The 21,861-nt window shown below is 41.1% G+C and overlaps 1 protein-coding gene across 7 annotated transcripts in view; it reads left to right on the top strand.

Annotated features, from left to right (window-relative positions):
* The window catches only part of Pcsk5 (proprotein convertase subtilisin/kexin type 5), a 405,399-nt gene that overhangs the window by 25,343 nt on the left and 358,195 nt on the right, over positions 1–21,861 (top strand). For all 7 annotated transcript variants that reach the window (XR_386446.4, NM_001190483.2, XM_006526759.4 and 4 more), the window contains exon 2: positions 18,637–18,741. Coding sequence is in view for 6 of the 7 variants with exons in the window: in NM_001190483.2 (NP_001177412.1) it covers positions 18,637–18,741 (105 nt within the window). In the remaining variant the exon portion in view is untranslated. The remainder of the gene's footprint in view (positions 1–18,636; positions 18,742–21,861) is intronic.

Here is a 21,861-nt window from a genome sequence, read left to right as displayed (position 1 = left end):
CATGCATAAAGAATACTCTAGTACTGAGCAAAATTCCCAGCCATCTGACATGATTTTATATAAAATAAGTATGAAAGAACACTTGAATAATGGACAGTTCATACTACTGTCCTGTTGATGCAGTGGTAACAGTTTATCTTTTTGAAGCAGGGCCTTTCTATGTAGCTGTGGCTGGACTTGAACTGACACTATTTTCCTGCCTTCACAGTTCTGAGGTTCTAGGGCTTAGCCACCGTGCTTTTCTTAGTGGTAGACTTCTTAAGGTGACCACTGTAATTGGTGCTGGAACAAAGGACCCCAAATTGGCATTTTAAAGGATTTGGAGGTGGAAGTGTATACAGAGCTGAAGACTCAATGCATCTCTCTTGCTAACATTACACTTAAAAAGATGTTCAAAACAAGTTTTAAAGCTCGTATTTTCTGAAGATTCTTGGTATGTAACTTTGGGTAGAATCTCTGTGGCGATCACGAGAGTAGATTATTGTTCACCTGTGTGGAATTAGGAATTCATATATTCTACAGCTACTCTAAATAGCACTAGTGAAACGGAGTTCCAAGGAGAGACTGATAATTTGATGCAGATAAAATAAAGCCTTAGGCTTGATGAACTCTTATTGGATCTAATGGAAAACATTTTTCTACTAAAAGTTGCCCCTTACAATATCAAAACATTTTACTTAAAAGAGGAAGGGAAGTATGCTCTGAATTTTATGGTTTTATGGATTTGTTGGAAATTTAAAATTTAGAAGTAAAAGCTACAGTGTAGTTCTTGTGGTAGGTCCAGTGGTCACGGGAAGGCAACTTTAACCTTTAACACACTCAGTGATAAGTGCAGCTCCAACTGTTTGCTCTTGTGTTGATCCAGTGAACGGGTTTTTCATCAAGATACCAGCTAACAGATAACTATGCCTTATGGTACCATTAACATTAGAAATGTTTTCAATTATCCTTCAGAGTTGAACTAGGATAAAACTCATCCTGAAATCGGACTTTATTTCAAACATAGATTGGGGTGGTACTATTACACGCGAGTAAAACCAGAGGTTAATAAAGGAGGTGAGGAGGAACTAGGGAGAAGTCTCACTGTATGCATTGCTGTACACAGGTGGCGACATGGAATTGCATCTCTAGATCCCACATAGAGCATGTGCGCCTCAAATATACCTCAATTAAGAAAAGAAGGGACACTGGAGAATCCCTGAGTGCTCGCCAGCTTGTCAGCCTGACATAGTGGGGAACAAAAAAAGACTTGGCCTTAAACAGGCTACCAAGGCGAGGATCAACATCAAGATTGTTCTCTGACCTCCATACATAGGCCATGACATATTTGCATCTGAACCCATACTTAGAAACATATACAATCACACACATACACATAATATATACGTTATATGTACTATGATTTTTAAAAAGGATAGAAATGGGCAAACATGGAGCATTTATAGATTTGACTGCACAGGTCAGGATGGGCAGCACTGCTTGCCTTCTTTCATGGATATTGCACATATAACTCACTCCAGGGTTCACAGCCTCATCTCTTGACCTGAGGTAGCTGTGAAGGGGTTGACTAGATTCTGGTTAATGTATATGCTGGTGCCATGTGTGCATTTCTGCCAAGTTCAGGAATACCAATGCTGCTGGCATGGTGCCCTTGGCTCCACCACTGCCAAGACATACAGATCTGTCCTTTGTTTTCAAGGCAGTTATGTTAGGTATATGGCCAGTGGTCTTAGGAGTCTTCTCGTCTTTTCTTTTTTCTCCCAGAATTACGCAGGCGTTTTATCACTTTCAGTTCCCATCATGTCCCATAATCAGTAACATTTTGCTTTGAGGAGAGTGGTGTTTTCCAGAGAGAATTGTTGAAACATTTCCTTCATTCCACAAAGAGGGGTGCTTTTCATACTGCACATGAGTCCCAGGACTGCTGTTTCAGGAAGATTCGATGTAGAAAAGGCTGCCATGGGTGAAGGGAAGCTTTCCAAGTGAATAAAGTTGATTTGGTGATAGCATGAAATCTAAGCAAACAACTTCACTTTCTGTTTTTGTAGCTGCATCATGGTATCTAAGTGTGGGTGTTTTCCTCGTGGACCACCTGTAAAATATCAAATTTGCTGAAGGATCATTTGCATGGAGGACTGTTGCATAATGTGATGAATGTTGACAAGTGCCTATGGTTGCGTGATCACCACCATGATAAAGACAGAGAAAAGTAGCTTGGAAATTTCCCCACTGCTGCTTTGCACTCGTCTTGTCTCAGGGGTGTCTGTTAACCTGTCTTCTGGTCTGTTTTGTCTTTCAAAGGATATTTGTAGGATACGGTACTTGCCTTTGTTTTTACCCATATATTTAGAGTTAGTAACTCCCTCCCCAGTGTAGTCCATAGAAATTAGAATTCTTTTCCTTGAGCTAGCAGTAAGGAAACCTTCCAACTCAGAAATCAAATAATTTGATTATACCTCCTGTATTCAATCATCTATTTACATGTTTTTTCAGGCTTCAGTCATGATGATGGAATAAAATCTGCATAAAACCCAATAGGACAGGGCTTCCAGATAATGGAGTGTCATGGATAGCCCTGGAGCTAATTATATTTGCTGTTAATTCTGAGGGGCTGCCAACAAGGAAGGAGTCAGCACTCAGGTGATTTCCTGTAAACCTTTTTCCTACCTTAATTTGTAAAATAAAGGAGAGCTGATGATTGGGAAGGTGGAGTGGAAAGTGGGGAGAGAGAAGGAGAAAATGGAAGAAGGAGAGGACACAGAGGAGGAGGAGGAGGAAGGAGAAGGAGAAGGAGGAGGAGGAGGAGGAGGAGGAGGAGGAGAAGGAGAAGGAGAAGGAGAAGGAGAAGAAGAAGAAGAAGAAGAAGAAGAAGAAGAAGAAGAAGAAGAAGAAGAAGAAGAAGAAGAAGAAGAAGAAGAAGAAGTAGTAGTAGTAGTAGTAGTGGTGGAGCAGAAGCTCATGGCCTGGAGAAACCACAAGTTCTAAGGGTCTCATAGATGTGGAAGATGGTAGTGTAGCGGTAGATCTGACCAATCTAGGTGCACAGCATGTATTCATATTAATTAATTTGTGTTTTCATTGCTGGAGCATATTTGGGTTGGAGATTTACCTCAACAATGGAGTACATGGGGGTTCCTAGAGGGTGGTGCTCCCACAGAGCATAGGTGTTTCACAAGGCTTCCCCATAGCTCTTCCTTGCATCTCTCTATCTACATACCTTATACTAAACTCGGGGTCTTTGAATTCTGAGAGTTGCTGGAGCAGGGTAGCCAGTTTGTGAGTTGAACTAAATCTTCTGACTGGCACCTGAAGCTGTGGCAGGAAAGTCTTGGGGGCTAAACCTTTCCCAATTCTATTGGGTCTTACACTACACTGTAAGATGCACTTACTGCCATCTTACAGTCAGGTACTGGTCCATAGTACCTGACCACCGCTTAATCAGGAGGCCCCAGCTGCTGTTGCTGCAGAACTGCTTGCTTAATTGCTGATAGGAAAGTGCTCCACACATGTTGAGCTATGGAGGCCTATGCGATGCATGTGAGAGTGAAGGGGAATGGTGTGGTTTTAATTTGTTTATTAATTATGCAGAAATAGATTTGTTGTGTTTTTATGAACAGTTTGTATGAATCTTTTCCTCACCCCCTGGCTCCCTGCTGTACCTTCCCACCTCCAATAGTTCTCTTTACCTCTGTCACATATTCTGCTTATCCCTCCCACTTCCTTAAAAGTCATCCTCACCCCTTTTGTGGTCCCCTCTTGTACTGGCTAGTTTTATGTCAACTTGATACGAGCTAGAGGCATCAGAGAGGAGGGAGCTTTAGCTGAGAAAATGCCTCCATAAGACCAGACTGTAGACAGGCATGTAGGTAATTTTATTAATTAATCAATGGGGGGGGGGGACGACACCTAGTCCACTATGGGTTGTACTATCCCTGGGCTGGTGGTCCTGGATTCTATAAGAAAGCAGGCTGAGTAAGTCATGAGGAGTAAGGCAGTGAGCAGCCCTCTGCCTCCACCCCAAGGCCTCTTCATCAGCTCCTGCCTCTAGATTCCTGCCTTGTTTGAGTTCCTGCCCTCACTGCTTTTGATAATGAACTGTTATAGGGAAACATGAGTGAAATGAATCCTTCCACAAGGTGCTGATGGTCAAAGTGTTTCATCACAGCAATAGTAATCCTAACTAAGACACTTCACTAGTTTCATGATCATTACCTAAGCTCACATCCACATATACATACTTGTAAAATTAGGGAGCTAGGATCTAAAATGTATATGGGAGTGAAGACACTGTGTTGCTTTTTCTAGGCTGTGCTTCCCCATTTAATAATTTCCAGATCCATTTTCCATTAAATTTTATAATTTCATTTCTCCTTATGACTAAATAAAATTCCATTGTGTGTGTATACATAATGTTTTCATTATTCATTCTTTGATGGACGTTCACTATTTTCATGCTCTTGTGAATACAATGTCAAGCAACAAGAATATACGAATTTCTCTGTAGTATGATTTAGAGAGCTTTGGGTGTATGCCCAGATCAATGCAACCCCTGTTAAAATTCTATTAACGTTCTTTATAGAACTATAAAAGCCAATTCATTAATTTGCTAAAGACCACAAATAGCCAAAGCAATTCTAAGCAGAAAGAACACTGCTGGAAGTATCGTAGTATTTGACCTCAAATTATACTACACAGCCATAGTGGCAAAGACACCATGATACAGGCACACAAATAGACATGTGGATCAGTGAAATACAACAAAGGGTCTAGAAATCATCCCATCTAGTTATGGCTACCTACTTGATAAATGCCTCAAAAAGATGCACTGAAAAGTTAATTAAAAATAGTGCTTGTAAACCTGGGTATCCACACGCAGAAGAATGAAATTAGAACCATACCACTCATTTGAACTAAAATCAATTCAACATGGATCAGAGAGACCTTAACTTAAAACCTGATATTTTGAAATTACTAAAGGAAAACATAAGACTTGTTTTCTATTTGGTAATCTCAGTAGAATAATACAGTGCTTCTGCTGCATTTCAGATTCCCCACCCTGATGAGCTACAGATAGTGACTCCTCTTCACTGACCAGTAGTGTCCCTTGAATGGAGGCACTGGTTGGCTTATTCACCAAGCAGGAAGGCATGGGGTTATAAACAGACTATAGTAATTATGGCCCAAATTGTTACAACATTCATGTACAATGTTTTGAATGACTATGCGGTTTTTAATATTTCGAGCGGTGGGGGAGACACTACTTAGAAGAAAGATTTTTAGGACTTACGCAATAAACAGAGATTTAATTTCATGAAAGTCGCCTTAGAGTTTCCTGGTGTTCTCTGGGGCAAATGGCAGTGGCCCACTCCCCTCACATCCTCAGCATTGTTTGCTGTTCCATTTTATGATACTCTTTGGTCGGTTCTAACAATTCTGTGTCTGTAGCATGTTGACTTAATATAGCAGGCTAGTAGCTGCTCCCACTGGCTGGGCCCTAGGAGTTGTGCAAATAGGAGCTTCTCAGTTAATGTTACACTAACTCACGTCCACTCCCAGCACTGCCCCTGTGCCACTGCTCTGCCCTGGTCTTGGCCTCACCTAGAGACCAGTTCGCCCCACTGCAATTCTACCCGTTCTTAGGAAGGATCCAAATAAGGGTAAACAAGGCATCTCTGGAAGGCTGTTAACAGAAAGGACCTCTCCTAATAGGTTAGTTACGTCAAGGTGACAAGGAGGTGAAAGGTCATTGTCTGTCTTGTTTTGTCTCACCTCCCAGTCTGTCATATTTTAAATACTCACAGCTATTACACTTCCTTTCTTCTTATTTATGGAGACCATGTCTTATTTAAAGTGTTATCGTTGGCTTATAAGAAAGCTCAGTGGGCAAAGGCAATTGCCATGTAAACCTGCTCACCAGAGTTTCAGCGCCAGAACATGTATAAAGCTCGTGAGAGCCTTCTTCTCCCTTTCCATGTGAGTACTGGGGTTGAACTCTAACTTGTGAGAGTCTGTTCTCCCCTTCCACCATGGGGGTACTGGGGGGTTGAACTCATGGTGTCTGGCTTTACAGCAAGTGCCTTCACCTGCTGAGACATCTCACTGGCTTACTAGAAAGCTTTCCCGAGACATCTGTCCTTAATTCAGACTATTCAGGTCCAGACACTTGGCATTAGTGTTTGCTGGGTTTTTAAGGCCACATACAACACTAACGGATAGCCAGAGTTGAGAATAACTAAGTCCTGAAAGAAAAATGTACTGTTTCAGAGGCTAAATCTAGCAAACTTTCCACTTGTCAAACTATGAACTATTTCTTTTTGTTTTCATGTCTATGTATTTCCAATTTCTAGAGTGATTATGAATGACAGTATAGACCCAGTATAGAAAGTGTGCTGCTGTCCTCTCCTGGCTTCAATGTGTGTGTGTGTGTGTGTGTGTGTGTGTGTGTGTGTGTGTGTCTGTGTGTGTGTGTGTGTGTCTGTGTGTGTGTCTGTGTGTGTGCCTGTGTGTGTGTGTAAGTTTGGGTGCATGTGTGCCTTGGAGGCCAGAAGAGGGAGTCCTATTCCCTGGAGGTGGAGTTATCTGAGGTTGGAAATCACTTGGTCTGGATGCTGGGATTCAAACTCAGGTCCCCTGGAAGAGCAGTAAGCTCCCTTAAACACCAAAGCCATCTCTAGAGCTGCTAAAAATACACTTAAATAAAAAAAGAAATAGCTGGCTAAATATAGTATTAATTGTTATTTTTAGAATAATGTAGTTCAGAGATTACTTTATATGTAGACTATAATTACTCATGTTGCAGAAAATGAATGAGAGGTCGTTTCCAGGTCCTGCCTAAGAACTGTTACAAATATATTGGGAGTTGAACACTGAGTTCATTCCTTTCCTCTTTGGCACACAAGTATGAAAATGTATTCGAGCTGTCTTGGGGGAAACATTCCGATTTGGTAGTGAAGACATCAATTTCAGACTTGGAGCTGACACAGTGGGGTTGATGGAAGCCTGTCAAAGTTCTCTCACACTGGCAGGTCTTCTGCATGGTTCTCTCAGTCTGTGGTGTCTAAGGATCTGGGCTTGGCATGTAGTAACACTCAATAAATAAATGAATGTCTAGACAGGCTATAATAGTGTGGAATATAGAAAGTAAAACACAGCATTCCGAGCAAGTGCCAATTTCTGTCATTTACCTTTAGGAAATTAAAATACTGAATGGTGGTGAACCAAGTTTAAGAGGATTTATGGGTACTGTTCTGTCGACTCTGATAGAAAATACTGAGTTGTAAGCTGTTTTTTGCCAGAAGTCTTGGCCAAGGGAGGTTATGGTGTCAGTGTCTCCATCCTGACTCCATGGTGCTAGTTAGAGTTGGCATGTGTAAGGTTCTAGGCTCAAAGCTTTATGCAGAGACATCCCAGATGTTGGCCTTTCTGGGAGACATAACTTGGAAAAGCTTTGCAAAGTGGAGGAACTTGGATGCCCATCCAGAAATGGGAAAGGCCCAGTGAGCTGTCCTGGCTTTCTGGCTTAAGAGAAGTGTGCTCTATGGTACAGGCTTGAGACAAGAGTTATGTTGGTTCCTGGGGATAACTTTCTAGAAACTAGACTGCCCCAGAAAATACAGTACCTTGTAGGTTAAGAAGAGTTGACTCATGTGTGTAGGATGGAAATCAGACCATACACCTGCTCTGAGGCCTAATTTTGGTCAATTTGACACAAGCTAGACTCACCTGGGATGAAGGAACCTCAATTGAAAAATTGCTTCCACCAGGTTGGCTTGTGGGCATATCTGTAGAACTTTTTCATAATTAGTGATCAACATGGGAGGGCTCAGGCCAATGTGGATGTTGCCATCTCTGGTCAGGTGGTCGTGGGTTGTATAAAAGATGACTGAGCAGCCAGTACGCAGTGTGTCTCTGTGGTCTCTCCTCTAGTGCCTGACTCCAGGTCCCTTGAGTTCCTGCTCTGATTTCCCTATGTGATGGAATTTGATCTGGGTAAGATGAAATAAACCATTTCCTTTCTAAGTGCTTTTTGTCAAGGTGTTTATCATAGCAATATAAAGTGACCACTAACTAAGGACCTTCCTAGCTTCAAGAGCCTTTGCTTTGTTTGGGGTAAATCACATGTCTTTGGTGTGTATAAGAGAGCAAACTCTAGGCTGATCACTTGAACTTAGGAAGACTTGGTGCTCCTCCCACCTGTTTCGGTTTCCTTGGTGAGAACTGTCACGTGCTTCTTGAGTGTGTAGGATTTGTAGGCTTTCTGTTTATAATTGCTACCCTGCTATCAAGATGGACTAGGAGGATTTAGTTTACTCCTATGGGTAGCTTAGGGACAAAATAATGAACCCTCATGCTGGAGAGGGTAAAAGGAGCTGGGGTAGGATGAGCGAGCCTGCAGAGACGAGTAAGGCTTTCTAAAACCCTGCGAATAACTAACTGTCAGTCACAGTTAAAGTGCCAGGACTTGACATGTGGCTTGGTAGAGCGCTTGCCTAGCATGCACAAAGCTCATCCTTGAGACATAGAGAGTCTGAGGCCAGCCTGAACCAAGAAAATCAAAAAGCCGTTTGCTAGTTCTGTTCCTCTGAGACAGGTTCTTTATTTTGGGATTCTGTTTATTTGGAGATGAACCGAGACAACACTAAAATTCTAAGAATACATGATTGTTATTAAGCCCACAATTGTATTGTCATAGCTATTTGGAAATTGATAACTGAATACCCTAGAGAGTTCTTAACACTATGAAGAACGAAAAGGATCACATACATATATATACATACATATATACATAACTTATCTACTTGGGCTGCTTTGCAGCACAAGGGCATCTAAGAGGCTCCATTTCAACTTCACATTAGCTTTCTGATTTTGCTATAACAAATTGCCACAGCTTAGTGGGTTTGGACAATAGAGCACTGCCCTCTTGCAGGACAGAAGTTCTAACCTCAATCAGGTATCAGGGAACATTTGCTCACCTTTTAGAAGTTTCAGAAGTGCCTTTCTAGCTTTTTAGAGTTCCTTCATCTCTGGGCTTGAGGTTCCTTCCATCATCAAGTTCAAACTTCCGACTTTTTTACCATTCAGGCATTCTCTTTTTCTTCCCGGCTTTCATGTTTTTGTCTCATTTCTTCTCTAACTACTTTGCTGACATTACCCTTATTTGTGTTATTTTGAGACAGGATCTCATATAAACTTAAGGTAGTTTCAAATTTATTTTTAACCTCTAAATCTTCTGCCTCCACCTCTCAAATACTGAGATTATAGGCATGGCCTGACTTCTTCTTTATAAGGATTCTTGTGATGTACTAAGCCACTAGAGACTCCAGGACACTCTCCCCATCTTCAGATGTATAGCTTAATTATGTATATTAAGTTCTCTTATCCAATTAGGCATCACTTCCCCCCATCCTAAGGATTAAAACGTAGATGTTTTGAAGACCTGTTATTTAGCCTACTGTATATCTGCCTATCTTAGAGATAAGTTATACATCTGAAATCATCAGGAGGGCGCATCTCCCTTTGAGCATCTGGAAGGTTTCTTGTTGTTTTTAATCACTGTAATAGTATAGCTCTTTATTTATTTCCTCTAGTGTCATTCTCTGAGGAGCTCAAACACTTAGCTTCCATCTGAAGTAACTGAGAATGGAAATCACAAGAGAAATTTGAACAATGCACTTGAAATTAAAGTCAAAGAAAGGTTTTTCTGTATTGTTGCTGCGTGTGTTGGCATCTGTGTACTGGTGCTGGGGGGGGGGGCATGTTTGTTTAAGTTAGACTCTGTCTGGAGCATTGTAGCCCTTCGAAGATGCTCCTTCTTATGAACACAGAGACACTACTATAAGTTTCCTGGGGATTGTAATAGAAATGGGCATATGTCAGCTATCTTGCTTCTATAGACTACAAGAAATTCTCTTGGGGGCACTTGGCAACAGTTTCTTTTTGTATCTTCTGAAACTAATCTCAGAAAACATCCCTACTCCATCCAACTCTTTTTGTTGTTGTTGCTGTGGTTTGTATGTATGTGTTTATTTATTTATTTAGAGACAAGGGCTCACTGTATAGCTCTGGCTGTCCTGGAACTCACTGTATAGATCAGGCTGGCCTCAAAACTCACAGGGATTCAGCTGCCTTTGACTCCCAAGTGCTGGGGTTAAAAGCATAGAGTACTGTGTCTGGTTTCTGTACAACTTTTATGTTTTTTTCTCAGTTACTTTCTCATTGCTGTGACTGAATACCTGACTGAAAGCAAGCATAAGGAGGTGGGGTTTGTTTTGGTTTACAGTTTGGGGATTTTAGTCTGTCCTGTCAGTGAATACTTGTTGGCTGGCATTGCTTGTTTGGGGATAGTGGGAGCATACCATAGGGCATTCTCCAGGTATATCATCAAACATTATTCTCTTGGTAGTGGGGCTGGGCTGTATCCTTCAAAGCCTGCTTCCAGTACCTGCTTCTGCCATCCATGACTGCCTCCAAGCAGGGCTACATGATGGAGACCAAGGGTCTGAGGCTGGTTTTGAGCTTTCTATGTCATTCAGGCTGGCCTTGAGCCCTGAACATTCTGCCTCCATCTTCTAAGTCCTAGGGTTACAGATGTAATGCCATGTCCAGCCTGGGTGCCTTTCAGCTAAATGGATATGTCATAACTTATTTAGCTGTTTGTAGACTGTTTCTACTTTGTGGCTTTGATTAAGAAACGGACTGGAAATATTTGTGTGTAGATTTTTTTTGTTTGGAATATATTTCCTGTAGGTAAATTCCTAGAAAGTGTGTAGATTATAAGGAAGGTTTTATAAGAAATTTTCAAACTTTTCCAGAGTTAATGAGCTATTTTCCATGATTACAATGTATTATTCTGATGTTCAATGGTTTTCTTAGAACCTGGCATTGTCAGCCTTTCCTATTTAGCCATGCTGATACTGTGCAGTTATCATGATATTTTCATTTTCATTTTAACTTTTTGGTGTGCGTGTGTGTGCTTGTTTGGATGCAATAGGTATGTTGTCTTTTGTGCAATGTCTATTTCAGTATCTGACTCTTTTAATGTGTGGGATGGAGGTATAATAAATTACTTTTCAAAAAAGGAAATGCAGAATTTGGAGAAATCTGTTAACCTAAGAAGCAAGAGCAGACAGGTAGCCCAGGGTGCTCTAACTGGGTATCTGCTTTCCTGGGATTGTCCAGGTTCCCACTGCAGGGCATGTATCATGCCTGGGCAGGCTTCTACAAGGTAGAGGGACAATATAAACCATTTGCAGGGAGACGATGCTGATAATGTTTAACTATGAGCACAGGTGGAAGGCAATATTGGTGACTAATACTCTATGGAAGGCCACATAGTTCTGTATCAGGAACAAAGGCAGCACATGAGTGAGGCCTAGCACACCCCACTTGACATGTTGTATCTTGCCTGTGATGGGAGGAGTCAGGGATATGTGGAATGCTCTCACCTGGTGTTAGAACTGAAGAGCTTAAACAAATTACCCCTGGTGGTTGGGCTCAACTATCTTGCTTCATTCAGACTTTTCTGATCAAATACAGTTGTGCCTGGAAAAACTAAGATTCTGAGTTCTGTAGTCAGTTATTCATACTTTACTATAAAATAGAGTGGGAAATCCTTTCTACAGAATATGCTTTGTTGTGGAGAATATAGTGGTAAGGACATTCTGGGTACCACAGTAAGAGGCTACTTTCAAAAGATGGCACTTTCATCTTGAGAGAATTGGGAACAAAGAATGAAATTCATCTTAGCAGAGCTGGTTGCTAGGCAGAACAGAATGTGCACAGTTGTGTAGAACATGCACTTTTAAGGGCCAGGGTCATTATTCTTTTCCTTTACTCAGTGGGAAGGTTGGGCCTTGATATGTCTGCTTTTGGTTTCACACTTCATATATTCCATTTGTTCCTGAAATATTTATACAGTGTTCCTGTATCAGTCATATTCTGTCCCCTGTTCTGGTCCCTGTTTCTTTTATATGACATAAACACACTCATCTTTTGTCTTCCATTGCCCCAGAGAACCTAGATGGAGATGCTTGTAGATAATATTACTGTTTAGTTTTCATGTCTTTTTAAAAATAACTCATGACATATTACAGCTTTTTTCCTCTTAATGTTTAGTAAATGCCCTCAGCAGGATCAGTTCTATCTAAAGAGTATAAAAGACAAATGTCTTGCCAAGAAGGGACATTCATATTAATAAATGCAAAATAAATATGCTTATGCATGCATGTATTTTTTCTTGGAAGGCGATGAATTGTTTTGTTTGGATGAAACAAAATAATTGGATCAATGTACATCATTCCTTCTGCTGCTGTTTTGGAAACAACGGTGTCTCAACCCACAGTTGTCACAATCACATAACCTTGGCAGGCTCAGTATCTCAGTTAAGGCCAAGTAAAGCCATTTTTGTTGAAATCAGTCTCAGTTGGATAGACTTAACTAGAGATTATGAACCATATGGAGCTCTATTGTATATGGCTTTAGCAATTTGGTGCTTATGCCTTTTAGATCATAGCAAGCTCTTCTATGATCCTGTTTGTGTTGGGCTCAGAACAGACATGTTACAGCCTCAATGGAGCATGCAGGCAGATGAGGAGGTACCAGTCTTAGAGTGATACTTGTGCCAATCAGGGCTTAACTACAGGCACATTTTATGGTTCCAAAATGATATAACAGAGCTGTTACCTCATTTTGGGGAGTGGCATAAAGGATGAGAAAGAGGTGTTAAGGGCGCGATTTGATGGAGGTGTCAGCATAGTTGAGTCATGGAACTGAAGGTAGGTGGCCAACATGGCTGGAATCCAGAAAATGGCAACAAGATGTTAGACTGCAGAGGGAGACAGGGCCAGATCCTGCAGGTCCTGATTATAGTCATTCAGTGAGTTAGCTAAAGCATAACAAATAGCTCCTGTATAAGTGTGCTTTATATGATATTCCTGTTCTGACTGACCTTTGGAAATATCATGAAAGACTGACTGATATTATTTAAGAGCAAAAGAAGCTACAAGAGGATTTTAGGCAGGGGTATGGCACAAGCTTGCACCGATGGTGCATTTGTAATGATCATTCCAGCTAACATAAGAAGTATCTGAGAGATGAGAGTGCTTCAGTTGCATGAGCAGCACCTTGTCATCTATAGGATGACAGAGTGGACACAGTGGGTCATCCAGGAGCTTGTGTCTCATCTTTGCCAATAGTGATGGCCCTGGAGTTATTCAGTAGAGCATCTTTGTGCTGATTGTTTAAAGGGATAGCTAGTTTTAAAGAAGTTCCAGCAGGTCCACTTTGGAGTTGTCAGAGGAGCCTACAATAGAGAATGCAGTCTGTGGTCAGCTAGTTTAGAAGGTGCTTCTATTAATAAACAGAAGAAACAAGGAGGATCAAGCTTTCACTACTGCACTTTTTTCTCATAGTTATACCCCGGTCCACAATCAGAAAGCTAAGGGATTAGGAAGCACCTATATGTATAACTGTATGTATAACCACAGGTATCACTCTTTACAAAAAACAACAATGGCAAAAGCATCATCACCTGTGAAGTATCGGAGAGTGTTCAGGTTGCTAGGAAGCAAATGCTAAGACCTCTGTCATAGTCCTGAGCAGGTTCTTCAAGAATAGGCCTGATGATGCTTGCTTTATGATCAGTGCCATGTCTGGTTGCTTGCTGTACAAGTGGAGTTTAGCATCATAGTTGCCCACTTCAGGAAAACCTTCCAGAAGGATGCTGCACTGCATCATTTGAGGCCATTCACAGAGTCCATGGCAGAACTGAACTAGGCTCACCATGATGTTAGTGGATATTTACCAAGCACTTAATCACAGCAGTATGTGTTTGGATATTCCCAGAGCTCTTGATGCTTCTTAAGTCAATTAGAGCTAATGATATTTAGCTTCCAGAACTCTTGGGGATTAGGCTAAATCTGATAATATCTAGGAGAGGAGTAAGATCCTTGGCACAAGTTTAGCTTTTAGTAAATGAAGCATCGTCCAAAGAACTACAGAGTGCCACCACACAGTTTAGTCGTAGAATGAGTAGGGAAGAATTGCATTGCTTACTGCTGCATAGTTTGGTGCCCTAGGTAGATGTAGTCTTGTATTGGTCACGTGGAACTTATATATGCCCTGGAAAAATTCCTGGGATTTGTGTGTATGCTATTTCAGTTCTTTTGGTTGTTTTTTTTTTTTTTTTTAAGAAAAATAGGTCTATTGTTATATTTTTATTATCAGAGATTTATAACATATATGAATTATATACATATATACACATACACGTACATGTACACACACACACACACACAAACACACACACACACACACACACACACATATATATATATATATATATATATATATATGCTATTTGCTCATTTCACCCCCCACTCCCTCCCCTGCCAACTCCTCTCAGATCCTCCCCTACTCCCTGTACACCTCCCAATTTTATATCCTGGTTTTTGTTGCTGTTGTTTTTAAATAACCAAACAAGAGTGAAGTTTGTGCTGTTTTTATTGTCCCATGTGTGAGGCCATCCACTGGAGGTTGACCACACTCTTAAAGAAATTGACTCTCCTTTCTATGAAAGTCTTTAGTGACCAGTAACTCCTCATCAAGAAGTGGAGCTTAGGAGTGCCTTTTCCTTTCATGAGGAATGCTGACTGGGTAGATCTTGGGCAGCTCTTGTGTAGGCAACAATAGCTACTCTGAGTTCACTTGTCCTTTCTGTCCTCTGACTCTGGGAATTTCCCCTAACCATCTGGGTGATAGTCCCGGACCTTTGGGAGAGTTGGGTAGGATTCAGCCTTCACATTTGTAGCTTTGCATTCCAGACACACATTCTCAGGACTTGAACCAGTTCTGAGTTTCTGCACTTTCCCCTGTTCACGTCTCAAAGACACTTCTTTAATTTTTAATGAGGGTTTTTAATCATAAAAAAAGCTATGTGCATAAACAATGAAAGGAAGGTCTCCTTGGGTTTTTGAATTTTATTTTTAAAAATATTTTTACAACGATATACTATACAACTATAAATTCTTCCTTTTTCCTCTTTGCAAAAATTGCACCATATAATAGGGTGTGTGCTTCTCTTTATTTTTAACTCACTATATCTTGGGGTTGAAACTACTTTTACTTGTGTATGATTAATGACCTTTTGATGGCAGCTGGGTGTTTTGAATATTTACAGAGTTGGCTCTGACATCTGTTTATAGGCGATGATCTGCAAAATGCACCTCTGGAAATAGACAGATGGTGTCCAAAGTTAAGATGCAGTTTAGTCTCTTCAAACCTCATCTCACCTTATACTTGCATAACCACCTTCACTGCCTACATACCTAGAGCAGTGTGTCATCACTTCATTTGGTCTTTGCCAGTGAGGGCTGGGAAGAAAAGAGCTAATGACAGTGTAGGCCAAAGTAATCCTGACAAGGGAAAAGAGGTGAAAGATGAATTAGAAGAGATGAGAGATGCGAAGCTAATAAGCTTCCAACAATGACTATCTGCCAAGCAGTGACTTGACCAGACACCTCAGAGTCTAATGTCCATTTTGCCATATCAACCTGTAAATATTTATTTTTTAAAAACTTCGTGTGTGTGTGTGTGTGTGTGTGTGTCTACCACAGTAGATGTGTAATGTCAGCAGACAACCCTTGTTGAGGCAGGTTCTCTTATAAACTGTTGTGTATGCCAAGCTATTATATGGAGATTTTCTTGTCTCTGCAACTGATCTAACTGTAGAGGCACTGGAAATTACAGATGTGTATTACAGCATCAGTCATTATATGAGATCTTGGGATTTGAACTCAGGTCCCCATGCTTGTCTGAGAAGTACTTTCCCCACTGAACTGATTTCCTTAGTTTCCTCCATGCTATCTTATTCCTTGTGTACTTTGAAGACCAGTGTCTGCCTACTCTACTTCCTATGAACTTCTCAGTTCCCCACTGAGAAAAACAATTTAGAAAAAGCCTAAAGGATTTATCCAAGGTCCAAAATCAACTTATGTTGACACAGAAGATCCTATTTACCACTCCCTACATACTGGCTTAGACTGGGATTCCAGTCTGTACTGGAAAGGGCTCCAAGGGTTTGAATTTTCTCAGGATGAATTTCATACAGTTTGAGCTTAATAATTGGTTCAAATCCAGCCATTTTCTATAACAGTTTCTTTGTAGAGACATTGTGATAGTAAACACATTGGCATTCTCCCCACTGGCAAAGATTCTTTGCTTTTGTTTTTGTATTTTTGTGACCAGATCTCATAGAGCCCAGCTCTCCTTAAATTCACCCTGTAACCCTGATTTTCATTCCTCCACCATGCCTGCTTATGGTCAGTTCTTTAAGGTTCCTCCCCAGGGTACACGTGTCCTTTGCTTCAAACTGCTATAGCTACTCAGAGAGAACATCACTAAGCTATGTGTGATAAAGAGTTTTAGATTTTTTTGTTTAGAAAATTCTGCATCCACACTTAAATTCTAGTCCTAAAGCTTCAGCACATTAACACCTTCCAGGGTGTCCTCCTGGGCATGCTCAGAGGTGGGGATGCAAATTATGGCCTCTTCCTGCTCCTGCTTCCATCACAGGAGCACTGAGCCGGAGGACTCACTGCCTGTTCCTCTTGCTGAGGAGCACTAAGATGGAGGACTTGTTGGGACTCCCTTGGTTTTATACTCACTTATTTTTTGAGGGGTTGTTGTAGATCAGGATGTTTTCCATTTGAATAAAAAAGAATGTGAGGCTTCAGGCTTACTCTCGAGTTTTAATGATACTACAACATCACAAAGTCCCACAAGGAGACAATGTCTAAATGACACAAAATATGTAATGAGAGTGCAACAAGGAAATGGACCTTAGAAAACACCCTTTTATAATGAAAAAAAAATTAACCTGGACCAATGACATTTTAATTAAGAAAGCCCAAGGTCTACATTGTACCAGCTGGACAACATCACCACAGTGGTCATTCCTGTAGTGTAGAGCCATGAGTGTCTAGAGAATTAGACATTTATTGTGTTTGCCTGAAGCAAGGAAAGTGTCACTGTTAAAGAATGGAATATGAGCAGTGCAGTGGTCTTAGAAATTAACTAGCTCAAAATCCAATTTTCCTGAGAAGGAAACACAGGCTCAAGAGTATGTGTTGTTCAGCTGGGGTATCAGCTGAAATAAGATACTAGATATAAGCCCTGCCTGTGTGGTAGGGTTCAGTTCTCACTGGGTGATCCATAGTGTGTGTGTGTGTGTGTGTGTGTGTGTGTGTGTGTGTAAACACATGGAGACAGGTATATAAAGAGGTCAGGAATGGCCTCCCTCGGTTGTTCTCCACTACAAATTTATTTATTATTATTGTTTTATGTGTGATTGTAGGTAGGGGATGAGGGGTGTGTGAGTATCATAGTGGGGTGGGGGATACTAGAGGATAACTTTATAAACTTGTTTCATTTCTTTCACCTTTATGGGTTCTAGGGATCAAATCCCAGTAATTGAGCTTGCCTTTGGTGAGCCATCTTGTCTTTACATCTCTACCTCATTTTAAAACAGGGTCTCTCAGTGAACCTGGGACTCACTGATCAGCTAAACTAGTTGGATATCTGGCCAGCAAATCTCTTCTTTGTTTTGTTTTGTTTTGTTTTGTTTTGTTTTGTTTTGTTTTGTTTTTCAAGACAGGGTTTCTCTGTATAGTCCTGGCTGTCCTGGAACTCACTTTGTAGACCAGGCTGGCCTCGAACTCAGAAATCCGCCTGCCTCTGCCTCCCAAGTGCTGGGATTAAAGGCGTGCGCCACCACACCCAGCTCTGGCTAGCAAATCTCAAAGATTCTGGTGTCTCTGCATTCCTCTCCTTAGGCATTGGGGTTCTACATGCTGGCATCTCTAACTTGTACTTTTTTTTCTGGGAATCCAGACTTCGGTCTTCATGTTGTATATCAAGCACTATCCCAACCCCTGATACAAGAATAAGTGGTTGAACATTTTGTCCATTTGTTTTCAAAGTAGGCAAGGCATATTTATAGACCTACTGGTTTTAACAAGAAAGAATAAAAATGAGGAAACCAAATCATATTAAAAGAAAAGAATGTAAGGTAACGTAGATAAAGCCATTTATCCCTAGAAACTGAGCTCAAAGATTGTTCTGGAGGTACCACTCCACTTGAGGGCTGTGCCTTCTGTCTCTTGATCTAAGTAGTGCTGATATCTCTATGAATGATCAACTGTTTTAGACATGTTTCAAATTAATGTTATAAATAACCTGTCGGCGCCCTTCATTGTCCAGTTCTCACGGCAAACAGAATGCGATGTGTTTTTATAACTAGCGAGCTATTTGACTTCTTCCTTCTTTCCCACATTTGGATATAGATTGATATAGCATTACTTAAAATGCTGCATATAAATTAAACATTAAACAGGCGATATGGAGAAGCTAACTGCCCCAATAGAATCGTTAGCTCTGCAGTCACCGCCTCAAGGACACTCATATTTCATATCGGATGTCCTTCTTTTGAAAAGTGACCACCAAGGTTCAAGTGACATTTAAGTATATCAGGCAGCTGCATAATTTATGGGCCATTTTGTTTTGTGTTCTTATTTTAACAACAACAAAAAGACATGGAAATTAACGTATTTACTTTGGTCTTCTTCCCACCTTGTCCCGCAGATCGGTGCACTGAAGGACTACTATCACTTCTACCATAGTAGGACCATTAAAAGGTCTGTTCTCTCGAGCAGAGGAACCCACAGTTTCATTTCAATGGAACCAAAGGTAAGAACACCCAGTTGGATGGGGACCAAGAAGCAATGCTGCATTTTTCATTGGCAATAACACTAGCAGCCAGTGACTGGGCATGAGGCTCCTATTTCCACCTCTGTCACAGTATCCTTGGGTTCAGTATCTATCTGCCCTGTGAGAGACCACACCACTCACTGGCTTGATTTTTACTGACATGCCATAGTCATCCCACGTATGGAGCATCTCAGGTGTAGCTATAGGCATAAGCTTTTATGCATAATTGAGAGCGGGCACAGCTTGAGAAGAGATCAGTTGAATATGTCTAATGGGAGAAGAATATGCCATCTCTCTCTATGCATGCAGCTTTAGATATGTGAGCTCCATGGGTGATTTTTTCCCCCCTAGGACTCTTAAGGCACTATTGACTTATATTTATACTTGCTATTTTTCTTAGCATTGATAGTCTAGAATCAAGCTATGTCTGGGACAGAAAGCGTGCTTGCATCCACAGGAACAAAAGCCAGCTCCTACTCTTGGAGACTCATCCATTTTCTTCTTACACCTGGTCCCTTGGGCCTGTGAAGCAGTGTAGTCTTGGAAGACTGTACAAGGAAGTAATGACCAGTACTGAATTCATTTCAAACTCATGTGATAACGTGAGGTGGCTTTGGCATAAGATATGGGAAACTAAGAAGATTTGGGGACAAAGTAAGAGACAGTAACTATGACACTGACATCAAGTTAAGTAACTGTCCTTATTAATTATGTTGGAGGAAGAAGCTGACCTCCATAAAATCAGTTCTCCAAGATGTGCTGAGTAATGAAGAAGCAGAGGTGGCCATGGCAGCATATCTTACATCCTCTTTGAGTTTATTATGGTACATAATTCAGTAATTACGCTATTTTGCTTCTTCCCCTTCATGTGACTTTGGTTTGCCATGGAACTCATTCTCAAATAAATCAATAAACAATTTCCTGCCAGCCAGCATAGCAGCCTCATATAGAAACTCTTGGAAAACTATATTCCTTGTTAAAAAGGCTCTTACATGGATGTGCAATTCAATGTATGGTTTGGAGTCTGGCCTTCTGTTATGGGCCATGGTTTAGTTTGTATCTCAGTTAGGGTTTCCATTGCTGTGAAAAGACACCATGACCATAGCAACTCTTATAAAGAAAATCCTTAACTGTGGCTGGCTTACAGTTCAGAGTTTTAATACATTATCCTCATGACAGGAAGCATGGCAGCATGCAGGTAGATATACTGCTGGAGAGGAGGTAGTTCAGAGTTCGACATCCAGATAGGCTGGCATGGGAGCAGGAAGAGAGTGAATGACACTGGGCCTGGCTTGAGCATTTGAAATCACAAAGCCCACCCCAGTTATATACTTCCCTCAACAAAGCCACACTTACTCCAACAAAGCCACATATCTGAATAGTTCCACTCCTTGTAAGCCTATGGGGATTGCTTTCATTAAACCACCACACTCTGTTTAAATTTGCCTTGGAATATTTCCTTGGGATACTATGGCACAATGTTCATGACTGTGAAATTATATTTCAATAGTTAGAGAAAGTACACTTCTTTCAGGCCCCCCCCCCCGTTCTGTGTGACAGAGAGACATCCTCTAATATCTTTACTTCAGTGGCCTGCAGATGATGTGTGCATATTTATTTCTATTTAGAGTAATTCTACTGGAGAGGTAATCTGTTGAGACAGTTTGATTTTGCTATGCTTTTAAAGCAGTCACATTTCTTTCATCTGTTGAGCAATGATCTTGAACTTTGGCAATTAGCATGACTTCTGTTTAAAATGTCATGGACAAAGTTCACGTGAATTTGAAAAGTTGGCTTGCCAGTTAGGAACGGAATGTGTTGAGACATTGTTTACCGGAGAATTTACTACATAAGGAGCTATTTCCATACTTAATTATCTTAGGCATCTTGGTTTTCTTTTTTTCTTATCTCTATGCATGAAATAGTGTGCGTATGATCCAATAGACACCTTGGATCCAGGGACATTCAGTACCTGAACACCAGCCTTCCTCAAAGACTCCAGGAGTGCAAGGCCAGTTAGGACACTCGGTGGCTCCTGTGTCAGTCTGTCTCCTCAATAAAAGGGATGCCAAAAAGTAGGGCTATATGCCCTAATCTCCAGCCTTTCAGGTCAGCCTATGACTGTCACTCAGACTAGCACAGAAATGAGTTTCTACCCCTTTTATTCCCACTGGTTCACTGGATATTTCTTGAATCCCTAGTGTCTCCAGCCCCATGCCAGGCTCTAGGGTACCTCTTGGTTCTCCCTGAGCAGCTTTCAGACACCCCCAGGGTAGGATGATGCTTCTCAGATTTGGGGTTTGGGGGGAAAGGAGATAGAAGGTGCTTTTCTCGGCAAACTCCCTTGACAAGCTTAGGCTCACTTAGCCATTTTTTCTTTTCAAACTTAAGAAGACAAAACAAAAAACTCACTCTATTTAGAATGAAGCTATAAAAGTAGCTTTCTGGATTCCCCAGGCTGTCCAGTGTCCTTCTCATCTTAATCTGTGCACACACAGACAGTCACACACATACACATGGATATTTCCTGAACATTCAGAAGAGAGATACAAATATATACCTTCAATTCAAACTCCTATAAATCCTGAGAATCAGGGATGAAGGTCGGGGTAGACTCCTTTGCATCTGTGGGATTGGACTATGGGAAATGGCTTTAGGGAGGACATCAGTGATGTTAACTTCGTGTGACTTTTAACTACCACCCTCTCAAGAAAGGGAAAATGGCAGGTTGGTTGAAGGGGTGCACACACCAAAAAGTCTAGGCTTTGTTTGCCCTACTAAATTGCATGGCTTCTTCTGCGATTACTTAGAGGGTTCCAAATAAGGAAAGGCCAAAGGAGCAACATTGTGAGAATAACCCTCTTGATTCTAAGAAGGTTGTGTGGTCAGCTGGGGCACATGAACCTTGAGAGCAAGAATAGCTTTGACTCCTACACAGTAACATGGCTTTGTGATTATCATTTTAAATGACAGGGATTCACAGACTTCTGAGATGACAGCACTAGTATAATAACAACATAGCCTGGCAGGAAGCGTTGGCACATTTTAAGGCAGTGGGACAATACATTTTCCACTCTCTCTGTCTCTCTGTCTCTCTGT

Source organism: Mus musculus, chromosome 19, assembly GCF_000001635.26.
Source record: "Mus musculus strain C57BL/6J chromosome 19, GRCm38.p6 C57BL/6J".
In the NCBI taxonomy this organism is placed as follows: domain Eukaryota; kingdom Metazoa; phylum Chordata; class Mammalia; order Rodentia; family Muridae; genus Mus; species Mus musculus.
Note: the sequence above shows the minus strand (reverse complement) of the source record. Positions and strands in the feature narration are given on the sequence as shown.